Here is a 20,987-nt window from a genome sequence, read left to right as displayed (position 1 = left end):
AAAAGGTTTGTCATGAAAAACAGGAAGACACAGGTGCCCATGTTCAACCCCCTTTGTTAACAAGCAGTATATAAAGATAAAATCTATTTAAATCAAAGTTTTTGGCAGGTAAATGAGCAGTAAATAAGCAATAAGCATGTAATATATATATATACACACATATATATATATATATATATATATATATGTATATATATATATACACACACAACATGTCCTTATGTCTGCTTTAAACTAATTTATAATAAAAAAGAAAATCATACATGTCATACATAAAAGCACAGGCATGTTCCATTGCATCAAAAGCTAATTTAAAGATTTACTTTATTCAGATATTCAGTATGAAATATCCATCCATCCATTATCTATACTGGCGGACACTGGACACTGGAATGGAAGCTGAACTAATATATCAACAGGATTTTTTACTGGTGTAATATATCACCCTGGATTTAACTGACAATGTTAAATAAACAGGAAACAGAATCCCTTTTAAAATATCTAGAGTCCAAAAAGCTAAATTGTGCCATACAATCTCATGTGCAAATTCCTGCACAGGAACAGATTAATGTCTCAGACCCAATCTGTGTCCAGCTTCTTGCTGCAACCACACACATTTTGACAGCTAGTTGGAAGACGGAGGAGAAAGAATAATTGGATATGGATCTCCCTCCTCTATGCACTGGAGCTACTTACACCAATGAAACCATTACAAACCGCTTATTACACTGACAGTTAAAATTTACTTCTAAATAAAAGCTGTGTGTTTGTGTGCAGCAGTGTGCATATTTGTATTTATACAGTCCAGACTGACGGATGAGCTTCGGACTCGAAGAAAAGGGAGGATGTAGACGATAAATGGTGGGAAAAAGAGGAGGAGGACTGAGGTGGATGAAGAGGAGAGGGCAGGAGTATCCACAAGTCATGGGTGTCACATTAAACATGGGGGTGATGCTTGTGTGTTTGACACTGTTACGAGGGGGGGGCCTCTTGTGTTTGACAGCCCGACTACTCTGCTGCTCTCAGGAAATAAGACGAATTAGACACTGAGCTGCTCAACAGTCCAAATATCAGAGCTGCCCAGACTAAACAAGCCCAGAGCGGTGAAAGTTGTGTTTCTGTGACACGGTGTGTAGAGACACACTTCTGAACATGTCTGACAAGCTGTTACCCCCAAATATGGAGCAATTTAGGTCAGGTAGACAAAAAACACACACTCAAACAAAATGCAAAAGCTTTGAGGAAGGTGGTCCTGCCGCATGTGTGCAGAGTTTGTGTTTGTGCACAGGGTGAGTCCATTACAAGGGTACACAGGGTTCTCAACCGTTTTCGTGTTCTCAAGAAACATTTGCATTTAACTAAGTGAAATCAAACACGGCAGGCTGCTTAAACGGCTTCAGAAAACTCTTAATTTGGGGCTTTAAACTGATCCCCCCCACATGAGTTTATGGTTTTCAGTTTTTCCATATCACCTAAAATCCTTGTGTAGTAATGGAAAACGAAGGTAACCATTTGTTAAATTAATAACAGATATGTTACTGGAAGAAAACCAGTTCGCGGCTTTGCATAATGAACCCGTCAGGTAAAGATACTTTTGTTTTGTGTCTCATTTTCAGGTTCATGAAAAATGCTGGGTCGGTCGTTGATGCAGTTACGTGGCAACAGTAGGTATTTTACCCTTTTTATTTCTATTTTGAACCTGCAATCCCCTGAAACAGTAGACTATACTCCCCTGACTAATCATAAACCAAACGCTGCAGGCCATGTTGTGCTTTTGCACCATTATCTCCTCACTGTGTATATATACAGTAGCCAGTAATAACCATTATTAACACTGTTAGTTAGAGGTTGACGCATAATGTGGAGAATTGTGTTTATCCTGCGAGCGGAACAACAGGAAAAGGAACCCGAGAGAGTTAAATTACTAACACCTGCCATTTGTCTATTGCGTTCACTAGAGGAATGCAAGCAGACGTATCAGCGGTTTGATCCTCTCCCCCCATGTTTTATCGTTTTTTCCTGACACACACATGTAAAATGTGTACACAAAAGACACACACACACACATCCTCGTAGAAGCTCAGACAAAACCCTGTGTGGCTGAGTGGTCATGAAGGTGAAGGTCAGGTCTAATTAGGAGAAATTAGATGAAACGGAAGGAGGAAGGCTTAGGAAAACACCACCCACACTGTTAAAATCAAACCATATGCTCTGGCTCATTCCCTCTGTCAATTAGCCAATTTTACACTAGAGGTGCAGATTCCAGTCTAACCAGCCTGCGTGACAGAGAGTCTGACCTCAACAAAACAAGCCCAGCCAATAAAAGAGAAGACCACTCATTAACACGTCTACGACACAGGTTTTACTCCTGCAGCTGGTGAGGGTTTTTTTGTGAATTAAGAGCGCTGGGTCGGAAACGCAGCGTTCGTTGTGATGTGGTGCAGAGCGTCATATGGCTCAGTCAGAGACGGGCTCTGTCTGTGGCTTACGGTCAGAGGTGTGCTGCTGGAGCTCGCGGTAATGAAACGTGACGACAGTGAAACATGTGCGTCTTCCTCCAGATCACGACAGGCTGATATGTGGTTCGTATTATGTTATGACGTTTTTTCCATAACATTTTAGTTTCAAATTTGCAGCATCTTGTGTGAATTAGTGATGTAGCCATTTTTTGGATTCACCGGCAAAACTTGATCGGAATGTTTATTCATTCTCTCCTAATCTTTCTGCCTCTCTGTCGCTTCTCTGCTTTCCAACTTTTCTGCGATATCCGATTTTTATTTACGCTCACCCGGATGTCCTGTTTTTTTTTGTTTTCTCTTCGGGTCGCTTTACTCACTACACAGAAATAAGAAATAAGTTTGCTAAAAGCTTGAAAAAAACCCAAAACTTCTCTCTTACCTATGTATCCATGCAGACTGTTGCAGTGTGATTTCGGTCTCGTTGTCATACAATGAAGGAGAATAGAATTTATTTTGTGTTGCTCCACAATGTGCATTAAAAAATCTGCCAGGAAATCACTTTCTGCTGAAAGTGCCCTTGTTATTTTCCAGACAATCTCACCAATCTCACAATAGATAAACTTCATACTCGTGACTCTCTGACATTTTGGTTGAATATCAAACAACAGTCTGTCCAGGCTGAGATAATGCATCCACGTTACCAATGTCATGATCCAAACATTAACGTGTCGCAAAGACGGCTGCACCAGGTCAACTTATTGATCTGTTTTGTGGATATTTGTTTTGAAGGCAAGTCATTTTGTTATAAGTAACGATCAGATGCTGAGTTTGATATCACATGGACAGGTCGCTGGTGTACCTCAGGGCCAACATACAGGGACAACCAATTATTACCGCTCACATTCACACCTATGCTCAATCTAGAGTCTTCTAACCGAACCACCAGTCTGCAAGTCTTCGGACTGTGGGAGGAAGCTGGAGTACCACCGTGCCGCCCAGCCGGAAATATATACACACAACCTGAGACCACCCACACAAATGGTGATGTAAAACCACAACATTATTTTACTAATGACTCTAATTTGATCCCATAGTGACTCAGCCATCGAGGACACTGAGATCCGATCACTCTGAGCACATTCGGAGGTTGTCTGTGCTGCATATGGTCACATTCTTTTTGTAGCGTGAGCGCGAAAGAGTCCCGGGCCGCGGTGAAAGACCGCCTACCCAACATGTTCCAGCAGAGGGTGTTAGTAGTGTGAGTGTGAGGCAAGCGAGCAAAAACCCTCTGACAACGAAGTCTTGCAAATGAGCACTTCTCAAAGAGAGTCACAAGCCTCGTACTTTCTTCAGGTTTGCTCTTTGCTGCTAAGCGGTCACAATTTAAACGGGGGTCCGACGACACGTTATACCCACATCTTTCTTGTTCCTTGTTGGGATGAAAGTGGTACTGCATGCCAGAGATCCTGGTGCGCTGCGTATTTATAGCTGAGGGGAGAAAAAAGAGAGAGATGTAAAAGATGTTCAGACACAAGGGGACTATAAATTTACTGATGGCATTCCTGAGGGAAGCAACATATCCTTTAGCTGCTATGTAATGATTGATCTAATAGTAACCTGCTGGACCACATCAAGGAACACATCCTCTTCTTGCTTTGCTACTCCTCCGCTCGCTCCCAATCTCTACATCGCCACGCCAGATGGCCGTTCCTTGACACTTAAAAAGTGCAGTTATACAAGTCAACTTTTATAGACTACATTTGTGCTTTGCTTGAATATTTCCATTTTACTCCACTGCAGCTTTAGTTACCAGTGTTTTGTTTTGCAGGATAAGGATTTAAGAGATGACAACAGGGTTCTATGCAGGACATCTTAGAAAGAATTTAACACTAACGTGAAGGGAACCAGTTATTTAAGAATTTAAATTCAATATCAGTTGAGTATTTTTTGGGTATTGATGCTCTTTCACCTCTGATTCCATCTGTCCCTGTCTGATTTTTATCACATGCGTCTCCTTCATCTGTGCTCTATTTCTGTGTCATGGTGCTGTAAGTCTTTGATGTGGTGCTGGACTCACTGAGGCCTGTGTAAAACAAGCTGAGCAAGTGGATCTTTGTCTGCAAACACTTGGACACAGTGTTATTGTTGCTTTTTATTGAGCTCAGCTCAGTCTGGCAGCGAAAATCATGATGAACAAAGGACGAGCTCTTGGTTTTTAGGAGATTAGATTAAAGCAATTTTCGGAATAAGAAGCGATGATCCCCCCTCAATCCTTCATGGCCAAAATACTGCAACAGCTTTTCTACATTTTCCTTTTCTATTGCAGTGGCCGATCTGAACATGCCTGTTTGGAATGAGCTGTTTGCTTGGCCTGTGGCGATGATGGTTGCAGCTTTTCTTTCAGAAACTGTAAAAGTGACCTGCAGTAATTGAACAGCTGCAAGTTCAGACCAGCTGCAGGACTCAGTTTGCATAACCCAGAATTAATTGTTGTTGCCATCATTGTGAAGGCATTGTGTTGTTGTGATTGACAACGTCACTTGCATTGATGAATTCAAGTCACCATGGTTACAAAGCGCTGGTTGTCTGTTTATTTAGATTTTGTCAATATTCAACATATCCAGTGTTCAAATCGCACCAAATCAAACACTGTGTTTCCCTGGGCCCTTAACAATACACATACCAAATGTGAAGCTGATAAGATGAACTGTTCACGAGATATCTGAGCCCCACACAGATGTGATTTCTGTTATTGTTAGATAAGTTGTGTGGTTTCTGCTCTAATGAACAACCAAACATGAGAGTTTATTGAAGAAAACTGATCTTTTCTTGTTAACTGATGCTTTTATAAAAAAAAAAAATTCACACCACTATACTAATACAGGACTGATGTCGTGCAATATACTGCACAGATTCTTCTTCTGTTCCCTTATATGAACTGGAATGTCTTTTCCTGGGAACTGGACTGAAAATTATTGTGTGATCTCTGGAAAGATGTCATGAAAACCAAATAATTTGTGTAACGCTATGACTCAATTCCTGCTTTGTTTACAGTTTGAAGCCTGGAACCTGGGACGTTTCCAACACTGTGACTAAATTTTACTCTCAGATTGCGACACCGGTTCACCCCACATGAACAAAATTCAGCTTCATTTTCAGCAGTTTAGTTCACACATCTGTCATTTCCTCAAACAGGTTCAACAGAGGTTTGACATGTGTTTTGAAATCTACTTGCCTTAATATATTACTCGCAACTTACTGTAATTCTTCCTTGGCGTTATCCCTCCATGTACTTTGTTGAACCTTTGACAAAATGTGCTGCCGACTAGCAATCACTAACTTCATTTCCTCAGTTGTAAATTGCAGATCATAGTTTTTTTGGAATGTTCTCAGTTTCCAGGAAAGAAAGAAAAAAGAAAATTTGCTCAAAACATTTGCAGCTTTTAGAAAAACTGAACCGAGCTGCTCTGGTTTGTTATTAATAACATTTGTTGCTCGAAAGGAATCAGAAGAGAAATCTGCTCAGCAATGAGTCACAGATATTTTGATTCCCTTATTAAATGGTGTCACATCTGTTTCTGTTGCTGCTTTTATTATGTCATGGTATTGTAAATGTCTCGCTGATGAATGCAAATTGATGGAAGGATTAAGCGATTGCCTCTTTTCATTTAACCTCCCCTAAATATTTGATGGGTTTTGTGAGAGATGATGCCTCCACGTGAGTCACTTTACAACTTATGCAACTTCTTCTGTTGCATATGTGCAGCAGCTAATTTAAAAAATGTTATAGTCTAATATAACCCAAAGGTAGAGAGATATTGAATTAGTAAATGTAATGCTGGCATTCTGCCAATACAGCACAAAGCAAAACATCATCCAACAGGGCTTTATATTCAGGTTGTAACCATTAAATTCTTAACATTTAGTATTTGCACCCACAAAGTTGCATTTAAATCTTGCTGCCATGTGGCACAGCTGTGGCGAAGGGGGTAGGGCAAAAATGCTGAACCTCAAATTACCCTTGATGGCTGTGCCAACAGTGTTTGAATGGTGTGTGATAGAAACAGTGCTGCGTATAGAAGCACTGTACGAATGTGTGCATTATTGAAAAATGCAATAGAAACATAGTTAATTTCTCATTCTGCCAAGAAGTTATTGATAAATATTAAGTGAAACAGGTGAGACGGATCAGAACTTAAAAGTTGCTGCTTGCAATGTATATTATGGCACCTGAATCTTGTTTTCTCCTCTTACTGAGGATCTTGGAGAGGTGTTCTCTCCGTCCACAGGGGGATGTTCCTCAAGATTTTGGCTCAGACTATCAATACATTCTTCTCTCATCATGGTCACTTAACATCGTCTCGTATTATCATCCGTGTCTTTGTCTTTATTGCTCAAACACAGGATCAACTCTGATGAATGTCTGCATTGTTCAGTCAGAAAATGTCAGAGCTTCCAATTTCTCTCTTGTGCAATCCCACGCTTTGACACAGAATTGTTTTTACTTCACTTTGAAAATCTGTTTGGATTTTCAACCTGTAATGAGCCCTTCTGACAGACAGTGGTGGAGAATCCACGTGTGTTTTATGAAGTTGTTTCAATTTGTCAATGTTTTAAATAAAATTAATAAACCTGGACTTATATATTAAAAAACTGATTATATTATTTACCTGATTGATTAAGGTAGACACTGGGATTGTCCCTATGAAAATTATTTCAATAAAGTATCTTAATAAAGAAAAGACACCTTAAAAATGTTACTGGCGAATAGATAGTGAATCCTTATATGTATAATATATAAAATAATATACATTGTTTTCATTATGTATCTCATTAAATTCATTTTTAAATGTAAAATCCTATCGCAGGAAGGGTGGATCGATAGAAAAACCAAAACTAATTTTGCACATTTAATCTTTTGATGTGAGTTGCTCTCATTTTAAAGATTGTTTCTCTCACAGCCTTCACCCTGCATTTGCTTCACAGTTATTACATGGACGGCAGAGTGAGCAAAGCGGAGGACTTTCTAAAGACTCGTCTGTTGGACACTCTGACGGAGCAGATAACTAAAGTCGCCAAGGTATATACGTTTCCACTATAAATAATCTCAGTTTATAGACTGTATATAAACTGTACAAAAGCCAAAACATAATTTTACCGTCAGCCACCGGAGTTTTAATTGAATCACAGTTGTATGATTTTATCTCTATTTTATCTTCTCTTCACTGGCTGCCTGTGGGTTTTACAAGTGATTTAAAAATATTGCTCCTGACCTTTAAGGCCCTGCTTGATTTGGCACTGAGCTTCTTGGCTGAGCTTCAAAATCCGTCCTCACCAGCCTGTAGCCTGAGATCCTCTGATAAGACCCTATTTGCTATTCCTCAGTTGAGGCTAATGACCAATGGTGACAGCGCCTTTGCTGTCAGGGCCCTAAACCCCTGGAATAGTTCACCTAAAGAACTCAGACAACCTGTTTTTGAAACTCAGCTTTTTCATAACTGTCTTTATCTGTTACTTTTATGTCTCTTGTGTTTTACATGCTGTTTCCTTTGCATTTTTTTTAACAGTCTTTCTATTTGTTGTCTCTATTAATAGTTTTATTGTTTTCTTGATTTGTCCTCTTAGTGGATCACTTGCCATATATGTAGATATAATTATTGTGTGTAGAAAAATGTAATATCCGCATTAACTACTTCTGATTCTGAAGTCGTCTGGAGTCAAATCTCTACTGTAGATTCAGAAACAGGTTAATATGTGGTTTATATTTCAGCAGCCCTCCCCCAGGACTTTCCCTGCAGCAATAGATATTTATCAAATTAGACTTTCAGACAGCCCAGAGGGATTATATGAAGAAATAACTGTTTTAATCTTGACGTTTATTTGATTTTCTATCGAGTTTGAGCTAAGTTATTGAACATTCAGACCTCAGCTATGTTTTTGTGATGATAAAGCCACACACATACCGACTGAAGATTGAAACATCATAATAAAAGGGTTGTGTTCCCATCACTCACTGCAGGTTGTGAACGCACACACTCCCGGTAAGAAGGTGTGGCTCGGTGGACTGGGGCCGGCGTGGGCCGTAGGCATCAGTAATCTCTCTGACACATACGCTGCTGGCTTTCTGTAAGTACCGGGGCCATGCACCACCATTGTTGTGTCTTTTGTAATAATTAACCAGCAAGATAACTCATTAATTAAGAAATGGTGTTTATCCCCACTACATTTTTTCTGCAACATGTATCATGATCCTTTTTCTCTGTTTATGTTCCAGGTGGGTGAACACGTTGGGTATGGCCTCCGTGCAGGGGATTGATGTTGTGTTGCGTCACTCGTTCTTTGACTACGGATACACACACCTTGTGGATCAGCACTTTAACCCTTTACCTGTAAGTCTCTCACTGTCAGCTCAGCATGAATTAGAAATGCTTTACATTGTCAATACCTCAATTAATTCGTCTCCATCATAATAACAAGGATCTGATCCGAGCAGTCCTGCTGGTGCCCTGGACCTCTATCTGGATCAGACCCAGTGCCTGGATGGCACCTCTCGCTCTTTCCCGTGGGAGCTATTAGCTGAGATGAAAGCCGGTTAGTGGTGATGAGTGGATAGACGCGGGGGCGAAATGCCATGTAACCTTAGCCCTTTGTCAGTAGCTCGGGACAGTGTCACTGCTCCCCTCATCCTCCCTCACATCATGTGTGCTTCTCTGTGCGGGACAGTCGGCCGGTGAGAGATCTGTAACCTGAGATGCTGTTGCACAGACATGTTAGTAAAATAGCCTGCAACGCTGTGTGAAATAGAACTGCACAGTCCCAAGTTCCCCCAGTACAACAAGCTCTGTCCAAACACTGCTTAAAATGCACTGTTCTTTTTATTTAGTTGAGCATGATCGGTCTGAATTTGAACAACACAGACATGGACTCACACACGTTTCAGATCGTAATGTTTCTTTATTGAACATTAAATGTTCCACAGTAATTTGTTTCTTATAAAATAAAAGCTTTTCTGTCTTAGCCTTTAACGGATCTCATTTTGCTGCATGGGAAAAAACTTTTATTTGCATTGTGAAGAAGTGATTAAATACCATCATGAGCCAAGTGCATAAAAACACTTATATTAAAAAGGATTTATATCCAACTGAGGCTTAATGTATTATGTTGCTATAATAAAAGAGAAAGGAATGATGGAATCAAGGTATTTATCACACATTTGTTGTTATTCAAGATTCTTTGTTCTCCGTAGTCTGTAGTCAGAAATACCTGTTAAAATCAGTATTGGCAATCCTAATATACTGCTAATGTTATTGGGCTCATGAGCTAACCACAAAATCTGACACATTTATATTAAAACCCTCTTTTGTCCTTTTCTGGAGGATGCGGATGCTTTTTTCATGTCTTGCCTCTTTTAAATCATAAGATATTGAACAATCAATATGGCTTGATGTTTTTATTACCTCTTCGTCTCCTTTATTTTCCTGGGAATGACGGAATCCTGTTTGGCTCCCAATGCTTTAAACATGGCTGGGTGTCTGAAGGCAGCACCAGCCTACCTGCTGAGAGAATTTACTGCAGGGCCAACCTGTGCTCTGCGTGGAAAATTTATGACCTGACCTCCTCCCCTATAGACCAAGCCTGCCTCCACCGAATGACTCAACCACTTTACCTTTACCCACCCTGCTCCAACCATCCTCTCGCTCCATGTTTTCTTTCTTTTTATCCTCCACACAAGCTTATTTTATACCTTAATTTTTTGAGCAAGTGATATGTCAGTATACAGTGTGTGGCAGGTGAAATCATACTGCTCTTCACAAGTTCCCCCCTTATATATGTGGGTATTCTCTATTTCCAGATACAGTACAAAGACTGCAATTACAGTCTAGAGAGTCACAAACTGCCCCTTCTCCCCGAGTTGAACCTACCAACGTGCAAACCTAATGACTCTGAATACTGCGGGGTATACATGTAGATATTTTTGTTTTTTACTTAGACCTTGGTTTTGTTTTCGTCCCTGTCTGTTTGTTTCTTGGTTTTGTTGATTTGCAGCAGGATTACGCAAAAATTGCTGAACAGATTTTCATGAGACTTTGTGGAAGGATGGAACATCCATTATATTTTGGGTGGATTTCTACGTTGCATTGTGAGATGACAATTTCACTGATTTGGATTGTGTGTGGAATTAGCGGTTTGAGGGAATTGAAGGGAACTGAGTTCTTCTCTACTGAGTGCAACTATACTTCTGGATATGTTCTTAATTTTGTACAGCTTTTTGGTATTTAATCAGAAAGCCAATAAGATTAGGATGTAATCAAATCAAAAACACTGAACTTCCTGGATTATGAGACATTAACAGGTTGTCAACCAGCCAACCAGACTTTTATTTGACCTATTTAGCAGAACACTAACATTGTTATTCTCTTTGTTACCGTCTCTTTCCTTTAACCGTGCAGCTGAGGCTTGATTGGTCTCTGTTGTATTGTTTAACTTTGTGGAGTCCTTGACATGTTTCTGATTTACTTGTGTCTGTCTTCCTTCTCTGTTTCTTGGCAGACAAGACATTCTGATTGGATGTAGATGTGATGGCTGTTTCTCCAATTGATGTCTGTCTGTCTGTTTATCCAGATAAGAAGAGCTGCAGGCAACCAAGACAGGGAGACACACAAGGACAGGAAAACAATTTAGACAATTTAGGGCCTCAGCCCCCCCCCCCCCCCCAAAAGAAAAAAAAATCAGCATTATGTCGTTCCAACTCATCTCCTGGTCAGGGATTTTAACACAGCCCAAATCCCAAAGCAAGACTTTAGCACCTCTCCGGCCGTCTCGCACGAATAAAACTACAGACTTGTGTAACTGTGTCTGTGTTTTATACATATAACAGATCATAGCTCCGGCCATACATTCATCCATCCATCCCTGTGCCTGTGGCCAATACTATACAGTTCCATACTGTGCTCTGCTTCTTCGATGCCTTGGCAGCAAATTAAGTTAAAGCCTGCATGGAAAAAAGAAGCCCTTAAATGTTGCCATATGCAGGATTGCATGGGAACTTCCTGAGAAACACATGTTGTTCTGGGTCTCTCGGAGAGGTGTTGAGTCTGTGTAGTCTATAGAGTGAGACACGGTGCGGCGGACCCCTCAGCAATGATAACAGAAGGCAGCAATTCATGATCGAGCATAATATTTTGTCAAAATGTCATATTTAAGACCTGTCAATTCTGAACGGATCGGAGGCTGTTATATACAATGTGGCAGGTTGCACATGACAATCAGCTCGAGCTCAATGTCAAAGTGTCAAAGCGCTGACATGTCAGACATTTTTGTGGAATGTATCTTTCTTTTTTTTTCACTCCTTGAAATTGAATCTGTTTGGACAATCACTGGGACATTTCATGGCTGAATATACAATGTGCAATGTTTCCTTTCAGGGGGATCCCAGAACCAGAGACTGTTGTAATAAATGGTCTCTTTCAATAAAAGTCCTGATGCATGTAACCATAGATGAGTTGGAAATTATTATAAAGTGTTTTCCTCCCATCAGTCAGCTCAGCTCTTTAAAAACTTCCTTTCCACACCTGCTTGCTTTGGCTTTGCACCTTTAGACAACACCCAGGTGAATCCTGTCCTGAGCATTATGATGGGAAAAAGCCCATGATGTCATAAAAGTAACGTGTGCATGTTCCCTGGTGTTTCTCCTACAGGATTACTGGTTTTCTTTGGTCTTCAAGCGTCTGGTAGGTCCGAGGGTTTTGGCAGTGCGGGTGGCTGGTCTACAGAGGAAGCCGCAACCGGGACGAGTCATACGAGACAAGCTACGCATTTATGCCCACTGCACCAGCTACTACAAGTACGTGCAACAGGCTTAACCACCCCGGAGCGGTTTGTGACCTGCACTTTAACACGGCTAGCATGTACACTGTCATTGTACACCATGATTTTGGAAATGTTTTTCTTTTGAGGCTGACGGATGACACAGACACACATCCTCCTCTGTGATGTGTCGTGGAAGATTTGGATGGAAAACAGACCGCTGCGGTTTTAACTTTTTCTGTGCCCCGAGTCCTCCTTCAAACACCTGTGGCCCTGTGTCTGGTGGGGAGGAACAAAATCCCCAGCTGGCCTATTCGGCTTCTCATAAATAAGCAGACCGCAGACACCCGCTCATTCCCAGCTCAGAGCCCATAAAACTTAACGGGTATCACTTATCAGGTGTGTGGGTTCTGTCTCGCTGCCGTCAAAGAGCCGCTGAAAGGTGTGCGAGGCCTTTATCCCATGTCGGGATTGGCTGGAGGGGGGTATTTGAGGGGAAGGGGGAGGGACAATAAGGCAGTCTGTGCCGGGAGGAGATGAAGAGTGCCACCGTGGCCTGTTCAAGGTTATCATTTAACCCAGGCCAGTGGCTGTCAGCACCAGGCTAGACTTACGGCCTTATCCTAGACAGGGCTCGTTTACAGGTGGAGCATCTTTTAGAAAAATAGCGGAGCACGGCACAGACAGACGGCCGATAAATGAGCGGGAGTTGCGTAACTAGCACGCAAGCCTCTATAACACGCACGCAAATATTTGAAATTGTTCTCAGCGAGCGTGGACTCACTCGGCCGCCTGGTGAATTTGAAAGTCGAGAGACGTTGATGACATGTGGTCGGCTCAGTTTAACGTAACCATCAGCGCTGGGCTCATACGATGCAACAGTGAAGCATTCAGGCTGTACCTCTCGAATCCAAAGGCACTTCAGTTGCCATAATTTCTGCCACTTTGTGGTTTCAGTCAGCCCACAAGTGGACGAGCCATTGTAGTCTTAGTGGTTTGACTGTGCTGTGTTAGACAGCGCAGAGTGTATGTGCTCAGGCACTCAGTGGTTTGAAAAGTCTTTGCAGATTAGATAGTTGACTTTCACCGCCCCTTTACCCCTTTTAGCGGTTTGCGCTACTTTTTCTTTTTTTCACTTTCCAGAGATGCTCCGACATCAAACAACATCAATATGTTTATGTTCCTGGTTTGGATCCACAAGAACGTTTGAAAAGGCCTTTAGAGGTCATTATTTCTCCTTCCATCTGAGCATCTGATCTGTCACTCGGAACCACGGTCCACGATTCTCCGAAACACAACCAGAAATGTTCCCATCAGCGGTATACACCACGTTTTATCTCTCTGGTAAATACATTAAATATTAGCCGTCTTGCAGAGTTAATGCAATAAATGACTTAAACTGTGACTGAAAGAACAAAGATAAACCTCAAACCTAAAAACCAAGCTTTACTGGTATGAGATTTTGGAGATGGTAGGAGAAGTGTCTACGAGTCTGTTTAGCCAATGACCACCAAGGCTGACATGTGGTATTCACTACAGCTGTGTTGTCTTTGTCCTCATTTCTGGGGCCTTATTAGATTTTATTATGTTTGTCTTATCTGTCGGACTTAGTTATTTACCTTTGGCCCGTATCCCTATCAACTCGTGTCCCCAGTGCTTTGCTCTCAGGAGAGGGACTCTCGCTCTGTTGTTTGTGTAACTCAAGAAGTGTTGTCGTTCACACCCTCCATCACCACGGACTGCCCCAGTGACAAGTTTTAATATTGGATACTGAACGACAGCGGATTGTTGCATCACAGAGCCTTTGTGAGGACGATAAAGGCTTTGAAAATGAAATATGGTATATCATCAGTCATGCTAAATATAGATGATGATAAAGGACGAACGTGCCGGATCTCCCATCTTGAGCTTGCTTTATCTTTATTATTTTTCTGCAGGCCCTTTTGATCTCGATTAGATCAAGGAGTAGCGGTTTGATTCCATTACTATATGTAATAAAAATATCAAAGACTTTCCTCTCTTTGTAGTCATCTTTAATTATCGAGAATTTTATTCAACATGGCAACATAATATATAATGAATCCCCATTAACAGATGTGGAGAAGAGCTGTTTTTTTGTTCTTCTTTCGTCCGGAATATTCTTTGTCAATTTTGTTTTTCTTTGTGTAACCAGCCATAACTATGTGAGAGGCTCCATAACCATCTACATCATCAATCTGCATCGGTCGCGAAAGAAAATCAAGTTAGCCGGAACTTTACGGAACAAGACGGTCCATCAGTACCTGCTGCAACCCTATGGCGCTGACGGACTCGGAGCCAAGTTCGTAACACTCTCTTAACACACATATACACGCTGGCATTGAGTTATTGTTGTCTGTGCGGACAACACTGGGGTCTTCTTCTGTCTGGTTCTATTCATTCACACTGATTCACCACATGAGCCTTCCAGTCCTGTTGTTGCTTTTATAAAATAAGGGAAAACACATATAAACAATAATTAAGATTTGAACACTGTCGAGATGAGGAAGATGAAGAAAAGGGACGATGAGTTTTCATGACAGCTTAAACTATTTTATTTTGCAACCATTAAACTTTCATATATCGCTGCAGTGAATGAATTTTAAGAAAACGGCTCTTGAGCTTTATAAATCACGTCGAGTCGTGTTGTGAATACGCACCACAAACATGCTAATGTACACTTAAGAGGTCTTTATCGACATTGTAGTGGTATTAAGTCATGAAACTCTTTAAGTGGTACGTACATTTTTCATTTATTGGTGAAGAACAGATAAGGCTAGTTATTAATGCACATCGTCATAATATTGCACTGCTTTACTGAAACTCAGCAACTAAGTTGTAAAGGCTCCCCCCACAGAGAAAATCAAATTGTGTGGGAAACGCTGGCACTTTAACCGTTCGGCTGGCGGAGTTCTCTCTGTCCTGTTATTCTGACTCCGACTTAAACCTCAAATCCTGGAATAACAGGACTGTGTGTTTGTGTGTGTGTGTGTGACTGTCTGTTCGTCTTTGTGTTATACGATACGTACAAACGGCCTTAATAGAGGCTCAGCCATGATCCTTCAATAACAGCTTAATGATGGAGGATGTTTTAGGTATTACAACAGGAACGTGAGGCAATTAATAAGAGTAAGTTAACGACGGACCTTTTTCAGGCCTTAAATGCTTCCTGTTACCACACGCAGCGCAGGGACACTTTTATGAAAAATTTAGCAAGACCAGATGTCTATAAATTTGAGTAGTAGGTTTTTTCTTTATATCACTGGCCAAGTATTCAGGTCTGTGAATGTTGATAGAAAGTCTCGAGTAATGCAGTTTGATTCATTACTTCTCTTATTGAGACGAGCTTTATTTGAGTTGTTTTATTGAAATTCAGGCTTACGTTAAAATATCCAGACGTTTGGCCTCAATCCTCAACTTTATAATATAATAAAACAGGTAAGTAATAATAGCTGTGCTTCAAATTCAAAAAACTGAAAATTAAAGGTGACACTAGTGTATAAATACTGTTTCGGTAAATCGTTTAAATTTATAACATGATCATGATTGCCAAAATATGGCCCTTCAGCAATATATTTTATGGATAAATGTAAATGATGGATTTTGAAATGGGAAAAATAAATCAAGCAAAAAGTTTCATTATATTTTGCTGCTGTTTTTTTTAAATCATATTAATTACAGTCCAGTCTTTTTGGAATTATTGTCTTTATATTTAGCAGATGATGGATTAGTGTGCCCAGTACACTATAACTTACAACTGTACGCAACTACTCTGCTGCGATAATTCTTATGTTTAATGTAAATGTGAATTTATTAATTAATTAATATTATTGAAACTATCAGGAATCAAAAGAATTAAAAACCTGCAGCATCTCACTCTGTTCCCCGTGCAAGAGAGAATGTAAAGAAAGTTTTCCATTTAAGAGCATGGCTGAATATTAGTGTTTCACAGTTTGCAGCATTTTTAAGTTACACCTATGGTACATCTAGTTTGTCCTACAATCCAACCCTCGTTCCCCAAGGTCACATGGAAAATAAAGCATTTTTTAAGCTGTTAGCAACAATTCGCTTAATTTTGACACCACTATTAAATCACGTTGAATACAGTATTATAGCAACCGACAAAGGTCATTTTAAGAAACATGATGAATAAAGATTGATAGAAACAATAATTTAAACTATTTGTACTTGAAAGAACCCATTCAATTATGGTGAGGATCCGGATCAGGGGCAGATTCATTTTGCTCTTTCTTCAAAAAGGTGTTTATCAACATTTTCACTAATTTCTCAGAGAATAATTGATGGATCTTGATGAAACAATTAGGGAGGTTTCAGGGACTGGTATTTATGAGTGTGTGCAATTTGTTGCAGATTCAAGTAAATTAGTATTTTTAAAGTAAAAGTAATTTTAATGTGATTTAATAAGGGGCTTCTGAGAGCCATTCTAGCTTGTAAAAAATCTTGTAGTTGAAGCACTGCAAATAAATCATTTGCCGTAAAATTTCCATGCAGTCGACTCAAAGAATCTGCTGCTGAGGAAGAAATTAGCTTTCTTTTTATGCAGATTCCCCCTCACAGATTCAGGTTTTGCTGCCATGCAGTTGTGAACTTGCAGTTTTGTAGCAGCAGCACCCCCTAGTGACAACTGACAGAATCATAACCCTGACACACTGAAGCCAAATCATCCAGATTTTCTGTCTTTTTGTTTTGTGAAAAATCTCTCACAGCCTCATGTTTCTGTCAGACATGTTTTACTCCATCAGATTGAGCTAACGCAGTCCGTGTTTCCCGTCTACTCCTCTGTGCAGACACGTCCAGCTGAACGGAGAGAAGCTGCTCATGTTGGACAATGAGACGTTCCCGGAGCTCAAGCCCAAGACACTGAGGGCTGGACGGACCATAGCCATGCCTCCCATGACCATAGGCTTTTACGTAATCAAAAACATTAACGCGTACGCCTGTCGAAGATAACACAGACCCCCTTTGCTGCTGAGATACGAGCGTGATGCTCAGAACTCAAACCACCAGCCCTCTGTTGACTAACAGCTTCAAAAACCGCGTGGCTCTTCTTTTTTTCATTGTCAGGGAAAACAGAATTATGAACCAGGATTTTAGGACTCTTCAGTAGATTGGACACATGGCTTGAGTACAGCTGAGTCCTCAGCCTCTTTAAACATTTATTTCAATGGAAATATTTTTACCATCCAAATTAAAATAAACAGCCCGTCCCTCGTTCCCTCCTCCAGCAAAGACAGATTTGCCCACGCTCACACACACACTGGGCTGCACTGAACACTTTTCAGTTCTTTTCACAAGCAGTTCCTCATATGCTATAAGAGTAATGTGTATAGACAATGGTTGTTCTGTGTCTGTGTATGAAGTTTATGTTTTGAAGTTAAAGAAAAGGTCCACATTCTTGGACTTGTTTAAGCAATTTCTTTTCTCTTGGATGGTCAAAGATTTGTATGTTTGTGAGCAAGATTACACAAAAACAAAACTATGGATTTCCACAAAACTTGGTGAAAGGATGCGGTGTGGAATCAGGGAGCAGATCCAGGATCTTTTTTTCCCTTTCTATGAGTGTGTGTTTAAGGGGACTGGGAGATATGAGCTCTACTGAATATAATTATAGTTAACTCTGTGTCTGCTACGAGCTCTTTCTAATCTTTCATTGACAGAAAGAGAAAACTCTGAGCCCACAGCGTTTCTGAGACACACGTCACATTTAGTTTGACTTGATGCTTTCCACAAAGACAAAATGCAGAGGTGTGTATGAGGTCAGTCCTGGACTAACCTAGTGTTGTGTGTGTGTGTTAGTTTGTGTGTGTGTGTATGCATACATGCATATGTTAAATTGATAAAAGCTACTGATGTGTCTGTCCAGTTGGAAGGTATATATTTCTTCCCCTCGCCACATCACAGTGGCTCAAAGGGAAATCTGTTTCTTTCACAGGCTGTGTTTTGTTTTTTGCTTGTTTTTGTGTGTTGTTGCTTTTCTGCTGCAGGTTTCAATTTAAATCCAGAGTAATGTGTCGCTGGTGCTGCTTTGCATCAGATGCATAGCCGAAGGACAAAGTGAACCCGTCCGTAACATCTGTCCCCCCGTAGCCCGCGTCCACACAAAATCTTGGTTTTGCTCAAAAATCTACTTTTTCAGGTGTGTTTGAACGTATCTCACTATCTCTTCAGTGTGATCTCACAGTTTATAATCCTCTCATGCTGCTAGTTTTTGAAAATATACGTTATATATTTGACATAATTGTGTACAGATTTACTGTTATATATTAGATAATGTATTGTACATAAAAAAGAATAATGGAAATATGGGATTGAAGCGTCATATGTTTATTTACAAACAGTATAATTTATATGATTAAATACTTTGTCTTTATATTTCTTTATATTTTAGGACTCTGTCATGTTAATATGCCCCAACTCTAAAGCAAAATTAAAAATAATCTAAAGAGCGTAACTATCACGTAACAAGTGAGTTATTTGCAAATGTTATAGGCACAGATGTTTTTCATAATTCCATTTGCATGATCAATAACCAAAGTTTCACAACTGCATTTATCTTCATTTTATTTCATAATATTTTGACCTTTTTAAAAATGAGCTTGTTATTCTCTGAACCACAGAATGAATAAAGACAGGACAATGATATAATATTTGTAGATGTACATGGTGGAAGACTGAACATGTTAAATAAAAATTATATTTGTCCTCTGAATGTTTTATAGTTAATGTAGAGATGTTTATATTTCTGTTGGAGAGCATTATTTTAATATGTAAAGTGTGCCGATATATTATTTTTGTTTAAGAAAGAGTTTACATTGATAATAAACACCTACAAATACCTGAAAAGTTGTATATTCCTTAAAAAAACTACATTAAAGTCACTGTGCTGCATGCAGAAGATGATCTGGACGTTCTACTTGACGTGCTTGAGCAGTTGACACCCATCACGTGAATTAACATTGAGTAATGCAACCGGACTGGACATTAGACAGGAATCTGCAGAAGCACATGGTCACAAGAAGAAGAAGAAAGAGACGTGAAAGATGTGATTCGTAGAAAAGCAGAAATACCCTCATTCTCAAACAAAGATAGTGGAGTATTGGTGCTAGCATTGTTCGCTCGCTCTTTCACGCATATGCATACACTGCGGAAGCGGCCGGAGCGAGTCTTTGTAGTGGGAAGGGAGCTGTCTTGTCACTGCACGAGGGAGCTGCTGATGGGAAACATGAAGCCGGGGTGGGGTAAACCTCCAGACCTCAGCTTTGGCCCAGATAGACTAAAACCTGGGCCAGATCTGGCTCAGTGTCTGCTGATGCATCTGCTCGCTGGGATCATGTAGGGAGATGAAGGACTACTTAGATCTTGTGCTCTGACCTGATAATGATAAAACGCTTGCTGCTCGAAACCCTTCACTTCCTCCCAGGCAAGCATGGCGCGTGAAGAACTGCAGGGCGAAAACTGCACTGCAAAAACTGCACGATTATTATACCGAAAGCAAGACGGGCTCGAGCTTCATCTGAAGCTTCATGACTGTGAGTCATTAACACTGGCAACCCTTCAAGAGCTGTGATCCAAAGCATGTACCTTTAATTATATTTTTGTTTTAAGTTCCACTCACGGAAAATGGGCTCTCTGCTTTTACGTCAGCGACAGAAATGTCTGAACTCCTCTGTTCACATGTGGTTCATTTTAAGCGGGCCGACATTGTTGACATGTAAGAATTAAACCAGGCTCATTAACACCTGGTCCACTGAATCGGTGGTCGCGCAAGGGGGAAAAATATTATTCACTATGAAGGTTGTACATGCTGTGTACAAGCACTTTTGGATGAATATGCAGAAATGCTTTATTTGTAAAGTGCGTACAAATCTGGAGGAGGTGACATGTTAACGTACAGGAGGATAAGTAACTCGGAATAGAGCTGGACTTTCTCAAGAAAATTGCTTGAAATCAGTTGTCAGGGTGAGTTTGAAAAACTCAGATCAGCTACGTTTGATACAGATGATAGAAAATGTTCCTCTACGCAAGAGCAAAACATAAGCTATATTATTACAAGTTAGAAAAACTGAAGCTGTTTGTTCCCTGAGTAAATTGAGTTAACTTTACTCTGACCTGCAGAGTAAAGGGTTAACAATCACTGACCTGAGTAATAACGAGGCCTCTGTGAACTTCCCGACATTCAGCTCAGGATCTTATCAACTCAATCACACAAACCTGGTTCGTATAAACCTGAACCCTGCAATAACAACTGACCAGCGTCACTTCCTCTGACAGAAATTGAATTGTCTGGTGATGCAGGAGGACGCGACGTGTCTGGTGTCTGGCCACGTCTGCGTGACAGTGCCTCCTTAGCGGAGGTAACTGTTACCCAGGCCTGCCCAGCACTGTTTACACTCAGTGATTCATTTTGAGACATGCAAGGTCCCCATGCCGTTTTAGCAAACACTGAGGAGTCCGTGATGTTTACTCTGTATATACAGGAGTCAGCTTAAATAAGGCTTCCACGAACGCTGGATCCCTGAAAACTGATGGACTTGATTAGACTCTGGCCCACGACGATGTAGAACTCTTGGCGTTTTGGACCATTTTGACCCATGAAAGGTTAATAAAACATAAATATTTATGTTGCTATGGGGTTCCATGCTCCACTCAGAAGCCGAGCATACAATGAGTGCAGAATATTAT

The 20,987-nt window shown here is 40.5% G+C and overlaps 1 protein-coding gene across 2 annotated transcripts in view; it reads left to right on the top strand.

Annotated features, from left to right (window-relative positions):
• Positions 1–19,141, top strand: part of hpse2 (heparanase 2) — a 53,453-nt gene extending 34,312 nt beyond the window's left edge. For both annotated transcript variants that reach the window (XM_069539054.1, XM_069539053.1), the window contains 7 exons: positions 1,617–1,664; positions 7,446–7,539; positions 8,479–8,585; positions 8,734–8,848; positions 12,158–12,303; positions 14,440–14,586; positions 17,093–19,141. In XM_069539054.1, coding sequence (XP_069395155.1) covers positions 1,617–1,664; positions 7,446–7,539; positions 8,479–8,585; positions 8,734–8,848; positions 12,158–12,303; positions 14,440–14,586; positions 17,093–17,255 — 820 coding nt within the window. In that variant the 3' untranslated portion in view covers positions 17,256–19,141. The remainder of the gene's footprint in view (positions 1–1,616; positions 1,665–7,445; positions 7,540–8,478; positions 8,586–8,733; positions 8,849–12,157; positions 12,304–14,439; positions 14,587–17,092) is intronic.
• Positions 19,142–20,987: the final 1,846 nt, after the last annotated feature.

The sequence above is a fragment of the Paralichthys olivaceus genome, chromosome 14 (assembly GCF_024713975.1).
Source record: "Paralichthys olivaceus isolate ysfri-2021 chromosome 14, ASM2471397v2, whole genome shotgun sequence".
In the NCBI taxonomy this organism is placed as follows: domain Eukaryota; kingdom Metazoa; phylum Chordata; class Actinopteri; order Pleuronectiformes; family Paralichthyidae; genus Paralichthys; species Paralichthys olivaceus.
The sequence above is the reverse complement of the archived record's forward strand: the minus strand, read 5'-3'. Positions and strand labels throughout refer to the sequence as shown.